Raw genomic sequence first — 15,000 nt, 5'->3', positions numbered from 1 at the left:
AAGTCATTGGCACTGTCCCCAGGCAGACTGAATTGTTAGCTACGCTTTCCCAGAATGTAGAGAGGCAGACTTCAATTCTCAATATATTTGATATAAAACTACAACACCTCTCTCTTTTCTTCTTCTTCTTCTTCTTCCTGTGTGAGCAGAAGGAGCGGACCGAGTCCCTGGTCATCTCCCCCCTCACCCAGCTCCTGCTCATGTTCGCCGGCCCCCACAAGCTCATCCAGAAGCGCTTCGACAAGCTCCTGGACTACGACAACTGCAAGGAGCGTGCCGAGCGCCTCAAGGACCGCCGCGTCCAGGAGGACCTGCAGGCGGCCCGCAACAACTACGAGGCGCTGAACGCCCAGCTGCTGGACGAGCTGCCCAAGTTCCACCGGGCCGCCGAGAACCTGTTCACCGGCTGCGTGCGGGCCTTCGCCCAGTCCCAGAAGGACTTCACCAAACGGACGCTAGGGGAACTGCAGCCACTGCTGAAGGTGTGTGGGTGTGTGTGTCTGTGTGTGTGTGTGTCTGTGTGTGTGTGTGTGTGTGTCTGTCTGTGTCTGTGTCTGTGTCTGTGTGAGTGTGTTAGTTAGTTAGTTGGTTAGTTAGTTAGTTAGTTAGTTAGTTAATGTCTGACTGGAACACAAACCAGAACCGAGGTTACTCCTGTTCTGTACAGTGATGTGTCATTGACTCAAGTTTATTTTTTTCTCCCTCTCTCTCTCTCTCTCTCTCCCTCTCTCTCTCTCCCTCCCTCCCTCCCTCTCCTTCCCCCCCTCTCCCTCCCTCTCTCTCTCCCTCCCTCCCTCTCTCCCCCCCCCTCCCTCTCTCCCTCCCCCCCCCCCTCTCTCTCTCTCTTTCCCTCTCCAGTTGTCTGGTATCGGGGGTCCGGAGGGGAACCTGATCTCTCTGTTCCAGGAGGAATACGGCAGGGTCCTCCAGCGGCTGCAGAGTTTCAGCTTCTGCCCGGAGAGTCTGCCCATCTCCATCTCCGCACGCAAGCCCTTCGAGAAGAAGACCCTGGAGAAACAGACCTCCAAGAAGCAGCTGCAAGGGCCGGTAAATGTCGCCACCTCAACACCATTCAAATCCCAGTAAACAAAGAGTCCAAAAGACGTCCTCAGGGAAGCCGGAATGTGGATTCAGATGACGTCTTTCTAGGACGTCCAGATGACGTCTTTCTAGGACGTCCAGATGACGTCTTTATGGACTAAGTAGTCCTCTGACGTCATCTGAACGTCCTAGAAAGACGTCATCTGAACCCACATTCCGGCTTCCCTGAGGACGTCTTTTGGACTCTTTGTTTACTGGGTTCAAATGTGTATAGATAAACACTCGAACTGGGGTCCATTTCACTAAAGGTGGATCAGTATAGCGGCGCTATAAATAAATGCGGCGCTCAGGGAACGCGAGATTGGATTTCAAGCCTCAGGTGATTCCTCGAATGAGGATCAGCCTTGTGTCATCAGTGTTCACAGAAGACAGGCTTACAAATCTTCGATATGGGCGCGTGCACGCAGACATACGCAGCCCAGAAGAGTCGATCTGTCGAAATGAAGATACTCCACTCTGCAGGGGTACTACATTTGCGCAGCATTCCGAATTATTGATTTTTTATGAAGACGGAAAAATAAGATGTAAAATAGTGCAATACTGCCGCAATTAACAAGGCGAGGGAAATGGTTTGGCAAGAAATTGCTGACCGATTAAATGCGTAGGTCATACTAGCCCCAGTTATTGTTATATGTTCATATTTTAATAAATGAATATTTACTACTGTGGTGATATCAGCAGCAGGCTACAAACCGTCATATCACCACAATGGCCTAGTGGTATCGACCGCTGCCATAGGATTTATTCGTCATTTTATATCGGTGGTTCAAATCCCTCTTCAGGCGCACTTTTTACTGCATTTCGTTGTCTGAATCTAATCTAAAATCTCATCTAAAAAAGTATGTAGGCTATAAAATTATGGTGCAGGCTAATTTACAAGAACTGACACGATTACAATGGTGTTTGAAACCTTTGCATGAAATCTTCGGTTAAATGTAAAAAATAAAAAAAATGAACGACTTAGTCAAGTCTCGAACTCGCAACCTTTGGAACTCGAGTCCGCAGCCTTAACCACTACGCCAGCCAAGTTGAGACAATTACTTCTTTTTTTTTTTACACTCTTTTCTTTAACGATCTATCTATCACACTTTCAAAATATCAAGTTATCTATCACACAATCAAACTATCTATCGATCGATCACACTTTCAAAATATCAAATTATCTATCTATCACACAGTCAAACTATCTAATCAAACTATCTAATCTATCTATCTCATGTGAAGTGGGAACTAATATTTCCTAAAAGACACATGAGGAACTTTCGTTCAGGGTTTAGTTTCCGCCTGTGAGCCTTTTTTGACGCACGGATGACTATAGCCTGTGTTTTAGCCTGGTCTGACTCAGAAGGAGCTCAACCAAGCAGCGAATTATTTGAGCCACATTGATGGCACCGAACGCAAGCTAACATTTTCGAGGCTTAGAACTTTATCGAGGCTTAGAACTTTATCGAGCTTTGTGGAATAGGGCCCTGGTGTGTTCTGTTCTCTCAGTTGATGTATCAGGTTGATCATTATGATTGGTTGGTCCCAGAGAGTCAGAATCAGTCACCTGATGGGATGGGTGAAAAAACAGCAATGTCGTGGACCCCCAACTCGACGAACGCTGATGTGTCTTTAGACTGATGTCTCTCTCTCTCCCCCCCCCCCCCCTCCCTCCCTCCCTCTCTCTCTCAGCTGCAGACGGACGAGCAGAGAGCGGGACTCTTGGCGCGCTTCGGTCCAGAGAAGCTCTTCCAGGCGGAGCGTAACTTCAACGCCACCCAGGACCTGGACGTGTCGGTTCTGGAGGGAGACCTGGTGGGGGTCATTAAGCAGCAGGACCCCATGGGCAGCAACAACCGCTGGCTGGTGGACAACGGAGGTGGGTAGCCTGCTTACGTACACATCATGTCATTTTACCTGCTTGAATTACACCTGATACACAACACATCGTAGCCTTTTACTTGGCTTTAGTTGGTTGGCAATCTTTTAACACTAGAACAGCTGTGCCTTTTTTACCTACTAAAAGAGCCGCCTCTTTACAATGCTCAAGCTGCTATTTACACACAACGACCACTAGTTTGTAAACCGCTTGTAAATTAGCCTGATTCCTACACAGAAAAACAGCAAAATAGCTTCATATTAGCTTATCCTGATGTGATTTAGAAAATGTAAGGATACTGGGTGGTAGAACCCCGCACATATCTAGGAAAAGTCATGAAAGGAAGGTCCTGAAATTTGATCGAGTTTAGGGTTAGGGTTAATGATTGTTTCATTCACTTGGCTTTTTCAGCGGTTGGTTGATTTGATTTATTTATTTCCTTTTCCTTTTGCAGCCACCAAGGGCTTTGTGTACAGCTCTTTCCTGAAGCCCTACAACCCGCGTAGGAGCCACTCGGACGTCTCCATCGAGAGCCAGTCCTCTAACGAATCCGGCTACGGCGGCTCCTCCCCCGTGTTCTCCCGGCAAAACAGCAACAGCACCCTGACCTTCAACCAGGAAACCAACGTGGTCAGCTTCTCCACGGGGGGGGGCCCTCCCCCGAGCCAGTCCTCGCCCCACCCCTCGCAGGACTCCGCCTCCTCCTCCCGCAGAAGCCACCCCAGAGACGCTCCGTCGCCTAACCGCGGCTCCACCAATCAGAAGCACCCTGTCGACTCCTCCTCCTCCTCTCCCCGAAATCCCTCCAATCACCTGGCAGACCTGGTCTACAGACACTCCCCCACCCTCAGAGACGTTACAGACGCCGCCTACCGCCACTCCTCCACCAATCACAGGGACTCGATCGACTCGAGTCACTCGACGACGACCTCGACGACGACCAATCACCAGGAGCTATCGGACTCTTCGGAGACAGACTCTTGTTCCTCGCACAGAAAGAACCGGTTGGGTCCTTCTTCGCAGCAGAGGTACAGCCAATCGGACGCAGCCGCCTTCGGCTCGTACCAGAGGCGGAATGGAGACTCTGGAGGCAACAGGAAGTCCCCGTACTCCCGCGAGGAGTTTGTGGAGCCGGAGCCGCCTGAGGCCGAGGCAGACGCGGAGCTAGATGGGAATCAGGTACCACTGACCTTCCGCTCTCAAAAACAAAGGGATATTACTTAAAATAAGCTAAATTATCTGCCAACAGAACGGTTGAAGTAAGAGATATCTTAAAACTAGTGCAGTTTTACACTAGTTTTTTTTGCACAAAAAACAAGCATGTATTGCCTTGATTTAAGATATTTCATCCTACTTTGATTTACTTTTTACAGTGATATGCTGTGCTATAACGGGACTGTTCACTATTTTGACACTTACATTTGCTTTTATATATATATATATATATCCCTCAAGTATGTTGATTGGTCTAGATTGTTTTGCTGTGGGTATCTTGGTTCCAAAGCTACATCTACTCAACTCAACAATATAGTCCTAGACCGAATGCCTGATGCCTGAAGAAGGTCTATGACCGAAAGCTTGTGCACAGTGTTTGAGTGTGCGGATGCTGTTATTTTGCACTCTACTGATACTGTATATCTAAAACTAAATGTAATGTAAGGGTCAACATAACCAACCGTCTCTTCGAGGTGAAGTGCAGTGTTCCAAATGTACAGGGCTCCTCTACACTCACACAATCTTCACACAACATCTAAAGAAATGTTTAGGGCACAACTCTGTGCCCTAATCTCAAACCTCCTCTGTTCCAGATTTACTACGCCATCTACTCCTTCAGCGCCCGCTGTGACAACGAGCTCACCATCTCGGCCAACCAGCGCGTCCGCATCCTGGAGTTCAAGGACATGAACGGCAACGGCGAGTGGTGGCTGGGCGAGGCGGGGGGCCAGCGGGGCTACGTCCCCTCCAACTACATCCGCAAGTCTGAGTACACCTGAGTTCTCACAGGGTGGGGGGCAGGTGGAGGTCCAACCCCCCTCCACCCCCCCACCCCCCCGCGCGCGCGCGCGCTCCGAACCAACGAACTCTCCCCGCGAGAGCAAGACGCTTCTCCAGACAAAACAATGAACGAATGAACAAATAAACAATCGAACAAACGACAAACAGAGACACCTGGTGCCTTAATATCAAAGGGGGATCTTCTGTTGTTGTGGAGTTTATCGATGAGGAGGAGGAGGAGGAAGAGGAGGAACTTCTTTGGGACTTTGCTCCATGCTGCTGATTCACTACAAGGTTGTTGTAATATGACATATATTTATAGACTTTTTGTTTTTTTTCCAGTTTTCTATTTCCTGGGGAGTTTTTTCCTGTTTTCTCTCGTGTGCTGTGACACACTGTTGCCCCCCCCCCCCCCAGGCCTCTTACACCAAACACTCTCTGGGTCTAAAAGGACAAGTTGGTGACACATATCAAGAGAAAAGACTTAAAGGAGGAGGAGGAGGAGGAGGAGGGTGCGTTGGGCACCACAGTGGACCGTGAATGAGTTTGACTTCAAATGTCTATTACTATAAAGCATATACACACACACACACACACACACACACACACACACACACAGTTACTTACTTCCAGTATAATCTTGAGATGGTGTGAATGGTTTACTTTAGAGCACTACTGTTGGAAGTGAATAAAGGACAGAGGAGAGCATGAACTGTGTGTGGTGTACAGTACAGGAGGTATGAGACACTGGGGGGGGGCAGGGGGGGCGTGAGTATGAAGTGGCCTTGAGAGGCAGATTAACACTAGAACAGCCGTGTGAGTAAAGACAAATGTTATATCTTTGCAAAAAGAATCAAATATCAGGACCCTCCTTTCATGACTTTTCCTAGAAATGTGTGTTCTACCACCCAGTATCCTTACATTTTCAAAATCACATCAGGATACGCTAGTATAAAGCTATTTTGACGTTTTTCGGTGTAGAAAGCAGGCTTATTTACAAGCGGCCAACTAGTGGTCGTTGCGTGTAAATAGCAGGTTGAGCATTGTAAATTATGAACAATTGCTGCTCTGTTAGTAGGTAAAAAGGCACGGCTGTTCTAGTGTTAAGTTTGGTGAGTGAAATATGTTGTGGGCTACTGAGAAGGTAATATCTAAGTCTTCAGTCAATTTATAAACATTTGGCCCCATCCTACTCTGCTGCACCATGTTGAACCCATCTCTATGTATTTAAACAGATGTTGAGAGAGAACCAGTGGAGATAATGTCAACTTAAATGTATACCTTCTACAGTGCTTCTAATGTAAGGGGTGTGTGCTGTGTTGTGGTGTCAAGTCAACATCTTTAGGTTCAAATGTAGCACCAAGCCCAGGAAGAATTAAATTAATCAGAAGCAGTGGGACGACAAATCAGTCATATACACACACACACACACACACATACATACATACATACATACATACGTACACTGCACTTATATAGCGCTTTTGTCCAAAGCGCTTTACAACGGCCTCTCTTTCACCCATTCACACACACATTCACACACCAATGGCGGCAAGATACCATAGAAGGCGCCGGCCCGCTCATTGGGAGCAATTTGGGGTTCAGTGTCTTGCCCAAGGACACTTTGACATGTGGCTCAAACCGCCGACTGCCAACCTTGCGATCATTAGACTGCTGCTCTACCTCCTGCGCCACAGCCGCCCCATACATACATACATAAATACATACATACATAAATACATACATACATGCATACATACATATATCATGAATAGAAAACACTCCCGTTGAACAATAACTCCTCTGTGGCCTGAAAGCAAAAATGTCTGTAGCTCTTTTCACCTGGGTTTGATCATGTGTGTGTAAGCAGGTAAGGAAAGGTTGGACCCCCTGGTGAGATAGAGGTCAACCAATAAGGATGGTTTGACCCAGAGGTCACACGGTCTGATCCCCAGCCCCTGATTGGCCTCCATCCTCATGAACATATATCATGATATCATGCTGTATATTGAGAATGTATTACTGCACTCCAGTGTCAAGTGAGGACTGTTTTCATTTGAATAAAAAGAAAAAATGCAGCTCAGCTGAAAAACATCTCCTTGAGTCTGACGTGTTTTTTACACCACTGGGGCCAATAAATAATGGTTGTTTGCATGTCTTCTTGTTTCTAAAGCTCTCACTGGCACAGCACCAGAATATCTGAAAGACCTTTTGCTAGCATATCGGCCCAATAGAGCTCTCAGGTCTTCTGACGCTGGTTTTCTCTGTGTACCACATGTACAAAAGAAGAGATTTGGTGAGGCTGCGTTCACATTGTATGCACCCAGATTGTGGAATGCACTGCCAGTTTACATTAGGTATGCAACCTCAGCAAATAATGTTCAAATCAAGACTAAAACCCCATCTTTTTAAAATATTGCCTTTAAATATAAAGCAATATAGAGCAATAATGCAATAAAATATACTTGTCTTTGTTTTGAGGCCCATGAGTAGGAGAAGGTTGGGTCAAACCTGCCTCCGATGGAAGCCTCTCTGGCCCATGACCGCGACCCGAAGTCTGGCTCCTTAACCTGGCTGTAGAGGTGTAGAGGTGTAGAGATATAGAGATGTAGAACTGTAGAGATGTAGAGCTGTAGAGGTGTAGAGATGTAGAGGTGTAGAGATGTAGAGATGTAGAACTGTAGAGATGTAGAGGTGTAGAGATGTAGAAGTGTAGAGATGTAGAGGTGTAGAGGTGTAGAGGTGTAGAGATGTAGAGGTGTAGAGGTGTAGAGATGTAGAGATGTAGAGATGTAGAGGTGTAGAGGTGTAGAGGTGTAGAGATGTAGAGGTGTAGAGATGTAAAGATGTAGAGATGTAGAGGTGTAGAGGTGTAGAGGTGTAGAGATGTAGAGGTGTAGAGGTGTAGAGATGTAGAGCTGTAGAGCGTAGAGGACCTGCTGGGGTACCACACCTGTGGTGCAGGCGGCCCGCGAGGTGAATGCTAAAGCAGTTCTGTCAGTTCACCTCTTACAGGCCAGGGAACCAGGGACAGGGTTGATGTCTTACAGGCCAAGGAACCAGGGACAGGGTTGATGTCTTACAGGCCAGGGACCCAGGGACAGGTGTTGATGTCTTACAGGCCAGGGACCCAGGGACAGGGTTGATGTTCTTACACGCCAGGGAACCAGGGACAGGGTTGATGTCTTACTGGCCAGGGAACCAGGGACAGGGTTGATGTCTTACTGGCCAGGGAACCAGGGACAGGGTTGATGTCTTACTGGCCAGGGAACCAGGGACAGGGTTGATGTCTTACAGGCCAGGGAACCAGGGACAGGGTTGATGTCTTACATGCCAGGGAACCAGGGACAGGGTTGATGTCTTACAGGCCAAGGAACCAGGGACAGGGTTGATGTCTTACAGGCCAGAGAACCAGGGACAGGGTTGATGTCTTACAGGCCAGGGAACCAGGGACAGGGTTGATGTCTTACAGGCCAGGGGACCAGGGACAGGGTTGATGTCTTACAGGCCAAGGACCCAGGGACAGGGTTGATGTTCTTACAGGCCAACCTAGTAAACAAAGAGTCCAAAAGACGTCCTCTGGGAAGCCGGAATGTGGGTTCAGATTACATCTTTCTAGGACGTCCAGGTGACGTCTTTAGGACATAAGACGTCCTATTCTGTAGTCCATAAGACGTCCTAAAGACGTCACCTGGACGTCCTAGAAAGACGTCATCTGGACGTCCTAGAAAAACGTCATCTGGACGTCCTAGAAAGACGTCATCTGAACCCACATTCCGGCTTCCCTGTGAGGACGTCTTTTGGACTCTTTGTTTACTGGGAAGGAACCAGGGACAGGGTTGATGTGGAGGAGCAGGAGCTCTCACTCCAGTGTCCTGTACCCGTAGGCTACATTGATGTAATAAAAGCAATTCTGATTCTGAAGTAAACACTGTTTTCATTTGAATAAAACCCAAATCAGCTCAGCTGGAAAACATATTGAATCTTGTGTGTTTTTTTACACCACCGGGGGCCTAATTCAATACATAATGGTTGCTGGGTTTGTCTGGAGTAAGTCCAAACAGGAAACAACAGCCTGGCTGCAAATGTTCTGTTTGCTCTCCGTAGAGAAGGTTGGTTTTACTTGGATAGGACCCTGTATAGGACCCTGTCCTCCATTGGTATGGCAGATGGCGACTCCATTCATCATCACATTAATAATAATAATAATAATAATAATAACTTACATTTTTATAGCGCCTTTCACAAACCCAAGGTCACTTTACAAGGGAATGGAACAACCCTAACCCTAACAGAACAGAGCCAGAGAGACAAACACACAAAACAAGAAACAGTGAAACAGCTACTACAGGTTGAATGCGATGGTGAATGGGTGGGTTTTAAGGGCAGTTTTGAATATGTCCAGGGTTGGAGAGTCGCGGATATCCTTGGGTAGAGAGTTCCAGAGGGTGGGGGCTGCCACACTGAAGGCTCTGTACCCAAAGGTCCGGAGTTTGGCGCTGGGTTGGATGAGGAGGCCCGTGTTAGAGGACCATTACATTACATTTACATTTACATTTAACATAACAAATACTGTACATTTTTGGCATTTAGCAGACGCCTTCACATCTGCCAAAATGTTATGGTAAATGTGAGTGCATTTTATTTCAGTTTGGTGAGCCAACTGTATGTTTTTTTCAGTTTTTACAACCACCTCTTCTCACACCACAGTTTGGGAAACTCTCCTATATAGACTGTTTCATATGACATCATTTGTTCTATTACAGCACAGCTACAGTATGGGCGTTTTATAAACACGAGTTGTATTGTAATTATTGTTATTAAAGGAGCATTTTTGCATCTGTGATGCAGTTCATCTCTGCCACTACCAGACCCAGGATTATAATCTATGACACCAATATCAATACCACTAGAACACAGTAAATATGTTACTCCAGTAATGAGGCTCTAGTCTCTTTTGATGATTTGTATTAATCCCAATTGGGTACAACAGCAGTTACAATATTCTCATGTCAATGGCCCAACCTATGATAGCCAGACAGCTCTTCAACTTGAACTTGAACTTCACATATGTAAAATTAAGCAATATCACACGACCTCGAGCGTGATGTATCATTTAACGGTTTAATGTTAACGGTTATTTAGTAGAACACCTGTGCGGCGGAGTGATACATATAGTTAAAAGTCCCAGTGCTGTTATACTGTATATCAGCACTCATGGAATGCCTCTTGTCCAATCAAATTACTTGGTCGGAACTAACTGTTGTATAATAAAATATACATTTCCTGTTAACCACCTCTAACCGCTAGATGGCAGTATTTACTCCAGTGATCCAGAAAATCTGAGGTATTGGTATGTCTGTGGTGAAGGTCCCTATTCTTAGAAAGGTGACGTCATCTGTTACAGTACACATCCATCTGAACCTTCAGTTATTGGTAGTAGTTATTTTTCAATTAGCCAAATGTTACACCATTGTAGCACCTGGTCTGCACCTGTCATTTTTATTTCTTTATTGAGTTGTTAAGTTTTCCTGTCTGAATGCACTCCTTAGAGGCTTTTTCACTTACTAGTGAAACATGTAACACATCTCTGAGTCAGGACTCAGCAGCGGTGTCATACGAACACAATTGTTAGGATGTGGTCTCATTGACTTCTTGCAAACAGCTCCTAATTTAAATACTGTAGTCTATGAAACAGATGGAGAGTACCGATTCTAGCTTTCTTCTTTGTGCCCTGGTCAGAGGGTGTTGTCCTGTGAGCACAGTCAACAGATCATGTGGTCTGTGTTTATTTCTCCCTCCCTCTCTCCCTCTCTCTAAGCATAATTTAGCAATTAGGGTGCAATGTGAAATGTTTCTATGATGTAATGCCTGGTAATAATTGTATACAGTATGTTTTGCAGTATTATTAAAGTTGATTCAGTCTAGCGTGACCATTCTTGCACTAATCAGCTGAAAATCAACAATCTCAACAATCCTTTGCACATACTTTTACCGAGAGTCAGTTATTAGATTAGATTAGATGTAACCTTATTGTCATTACAAGTACCAGACAACGAAATGCAGTTTAGCATCTAACCAGAAGTGCAAATAGTGATATAAAACATGATACATGATGAAACATGATATAAAGACATGACAGTGATAGGTACAGTATGTTCCAGTAACGGTAGTTAGAGGTATTATACAGTACAAGTCAAAAGTTTGGACACACTTTCCCATTGAAGTGTGTCCAAACTTTTGACTGGTACTGTTCAGTTATGAGCTATGTACCGTACAGTTAAGGTAGCTAGCTATGCACAGTGTGGTTTGTACAAATGTATAAATAGTGGCTATATCAAAGGAGTTATGTGCAATGTGCACAAATATGCTGAGAGTCTGATACTGAGCGTCAGTGGGGGTGGGTGGGGGGAGGGGGGGGATTGTTCAGCAGAGTGTGGGATGGGTTCTCAGAGTGACAGCTCTGTGAAAGGAGCTGCTCTGTAGCCTGCTGGTAGGGGACCGGAGGATCCTGTACTTCCTGAGTCTCTTAGATGGTAGGGGGATCAAACAGACAGTGGGTGGGGGTGGGAGGTATCCTTGATGATGCTTGCCTCCCTACGCTGACACACGTCTGCCTGGAGGGACTCGATGGTAGGGGGTTTGGTGCCGACGATGCCTTGGGCGGTTTTCACCACCCGTTGGTTGCAGGGCCTTCCGGTCGGACACAGTTGCAGTTGACGAACCACACTGTGATTAACCAGAAGTAATCAAATCATGGTTTCTACAGACCTGGGAACGTTTATAATTACCAAACGTTCTGTTTCTATCCTGATTATAGGCCTACTTTATAATGCTATCCATGCAGAGTTAACACACTAAATCTAGGACTACAATTCCCTTGATGCCTATAGCCACTAGGTGAAATATTTGACACAGGTGTTGTGCGTTGGCTAAATCGAGGGATTGTCGTTTGAACCCTTTATACCACTGCATTCACTTGTCTGCTTTATGCCTGAGGAAGGTCTATGTCCGAGAAGAGCTTTTTGCACAGATTTGAGTGTGCGGATGCTGTTATTTTGCACTGTATTGATTTCACTTGCAATGACCCTAGAGGGATTACACATGATGGTTGTGGGTGTTGTGTACCGCCGGTTCAGAGTCTGACTCAGGCAAACAGTGAAGTTACACAACCAAAGACAATGAACTGCTGACCATAAGGCTACTGGTCAGTGTTCCCACCTGTCTGTGAGTACAGTGTATCTCTCTCTCTCTCTCTCTCTCTCTCTCTCTCTCTCTCTCTCTCTCTCTCTCTCTCTCTCTCTCTCTCTCGCTCTCTCTTTCTCACACACATTTCTTGGTGCAGACTGCACAGTCCATCTCCCACCCCACAGGACATCCACACCAGGCGGTGTTTGAGGTTCGAGGAAGGCCCAGAAGACCACCAAGGACCTCAGCCATCCCAGCCACGGCTGTTCTCTCTGCTACTGTCTGGCAGATGGTCTAAGACTGTTGAGCAGCTAACCCTAGCTAGCTGTCCACCTACCTACACAAACCTGCTGTCACTCACAACTTCACACTGACGAGATTAGATTAGATTCAACTTTATTGACAGAGTGCAAGGACAACCAAAGACAACCATTTGCACTGACTCTCTGCATATCCAATCCCACACACACACACACACACACACACACACACACACACACACACACACACACACACACTCACACACACTACCATCACTGCCACTATATAGAATTTCTAGTTATGGGGGATTTAAACTTTGGTTTGGTTGACTCACATGTCTGATCAACTTAAAGATGTATGCAGTGATCTAAATTCGACACAGTTAATATCCAAATTCATGTGGCAGAAACACATATCCACAGTGATGTTTTTGCTAATTATATCAGTGATCATTGCCCTGTTGCCTGAGTCAGAGATACTATAATTCCTAAATGTAAACCCAGATTTATCTCTGAGTCATTTTAGACACTTCAATGACCAAGGTTTTTTGCATGACGTATGTGGGATTTAGACAATGTGTCCCACATCCTTGACCCTGAGGAGAGGAGAGGAGAAGAGAGGAGAGGAGAGGAGAGGAGAGGAGAGGAGAGGAGAGGAGAGGAGAGGAAAGAGGGGAGAGGAGAGGAAAGAGGGGAGAGGAGAGGAGAGGAGATAGCCCTTTGTTTCCGCTGCATTGTTATGACCAGGAAAGCTAAATTGCTTATTACCTGGATGCTCTGTATACAGGGTTCCCGCACTGGTCTTAAAAAGCCTTAAAGTCTCAAATCCAGCAATCCGATTCACAAGGCCTAAAAAGGTCTCAAGTTTCAGCTATTAGGCCTAAAAAAATTAGGTGATAGGTCTAAAAAAATGAGATTAGCTTGTCCTGCAAGGAAATCAGTCCGACCACATGTACTGTATTTAAGTGGAAATGAATCAAGCTGGAACAAAAAAAATGCCAATTCCCTTCCCCTGGGAGAAAAATATATTGCTCTGCTTCTGCACTGCTCCAATAAATCATATCAGATTCTGGCTCCATAAATGACAAAAAGCTAACTAGTAATGCTACTTCTCTGATAAGCTAGGTTTATCAGGCGTCCCAAAAATTGTGGGGAATGAGGAGGTTATAATGGACAGGATAGGATATCCGCGGCTCTCCAACCCTGGACATAATTCAAAACTGCCCTTAAAACCCACCTATTCACCATCGCATTCAACCTGTAGTAGCTGTTTCACTGTTTCTTGTTTTGTGTGTTTGTCTCTCTGGCTCTGTTCTGTTTGTCCCATTCCCTTGTAAAGTGACCTTGGGTTTGTGAAAGGCACTATAAAAAGTTATTATTATTATTATTATTATTATTCCTTGGGGGGCCCCGGCTGCCGCGTGTGCCTGGTCTATTCCGCCGCCGGGGCACCTGCTTGGCCGTCCTTGTGCGGGGCCTTTATGGTCTGTGCTTGCCTGGCTGGGCCGGGTGTGCTGGTGGTGGGGCGGGATGGGTGTGTGGGGCGGTGGGGGCTCACCGAGGGGGGGTGTGGGGGCCCACTGCTGGGTGCTGGTAGGCAAACTGTTTAGTAGTCGCTCTATGTGTAGAGGGCTGCAAGGGAATTTTCCAGGCTACATAGTGTACAGGTTTTTACTTTTGCCTGCTTGCGGCTCTGTTAGTATGTGAAATGCATTGAGTTGCATCTTGTAAGAAATGCGCTATACAAATAACATTTGATTTGATTTGATTTATTATAATTCTCTGCCCCTAAGCTTAACGGGAGCTGACCTGTTGGACACTGGTCTGCTGACGCTTGCAGTGCTTCTTGTACTGTAGGTAGGCCCCTAGCTCGTATTTATAATCTCTTGTCTGGCTCTGGGACTATCCCCAAGATAATTATGCAAAGCAGCCCATATGCTACCATTACATAAGGATGATTATCATCCAAATTCCAGGCTTTCATGTATAGCTAATATTAGAATCCCTGGTTAATTCTCAACATGATTCATTCTGGTCCCAGAAGGGTATCTTGAACCCATTTCAATCTGGCTTTAGGCCGAAACACAGTACTATTTCAGCTAATCCCCTTGTAATCGATCGTATTGTTTGTGCCCTGAGTAAAATGTGTCCTTAATGTAAATAATGGTGTAAATAAATGACTTCCCTGAATACATTTTTTTTAAACTCTTAATGTGCTGCTGCTTTCAATAAAATAAACAACAATGAAGGCACACTATATGCATCATACAAATCACATAAGCAATTATGCAATAAATTCAAATCCCCCCCCCAACACCCCCCCCCACCCCTGGCCTGAACACACACACACACACACACACACACACACACACACACACAGATAATGGCAGTTTACTGTGTGATTTATAACCAATCACTGCAGGCAGGTAATGATTGACAGGTGGTTTGACAGGCTTAGAGGGGACCTTGGGAGATTATTATAGATGGAAAGGAAGGACTGGTGTTCCAGTACTGGTCTGCAGTACAGTACAGTACTGGTCTGCAGTACAGTACAGTACAGGTCTGCAGTAGTGTTGCTGTGTGTCCGGTGCTCCC

The 15,000-nt window shown here is 45.9% G+C and overlaps 2 protein-coding genes across 2 annotated transcripts in view; both read left to right on the top strand.

The window, feature by feature from the left end:
• Positions 1-5,060, top strand: part of dnmbp (dynamin binding protein) — a gene marked incomplete at its 5' end in the record, with an annotated part of 46,890 nt that extends 41,830 nt beyond the window's left edge. The window contains 5 exons of the mRNA XM_080541901.1: positions 150-482; positions 859-1,047; positions 2,776-2,962; positions 3,417-4,141; positions 4,771-5,060. Of these exons, the coding sequence (XP_080398027.1) occupies positions 150-482; positions 859-1,047; positions 2,776-2,962; positions 3,417-4,141; positions 4,771-4,956 (1,620 nt within the window). The 3' untranslated portion in view covers positions 4,957-5,060. The remainder of the gene's footprint in view (positions 1-149; positions 483-858; positions 1,048-2,775; positions 2,963-3,416; positions 4,142-4,770) is intronic.
• Positions 5,061-14,896: 9,836 nt separating this feature from the next.
• LOC308167568 (hyaluronan-binding protein 2-like) overlaps positions 14,897-15,000 on the top strand; it is a 10,923-nt gene continuing 10,819 nt past the window's right edge. Inside the window, exon 1 of the mRNA XM_080541985.1 lies at positions 14,897-15,000. This exon is cut by the window's right edge and continues 93 nt beyond it. The gene's annotated coding sequence lies outside the window, so the exon portion shown is untranslated.

This window comes from Nansenia antarctica (assembly GCF_963989245.1).
Source record: "Nansenia antarctica genome assembly, chromosome: 11".
Lineage (NCBI taxonomy): Eukaryota > Metazoa > Chordata > Actinopteri > Argentiniformes > Microstomatidae > Nansenia > Nansenia antarctica.
This window is presented reverse-complemented; position numbering and strand designations above follow the sequence as displayed.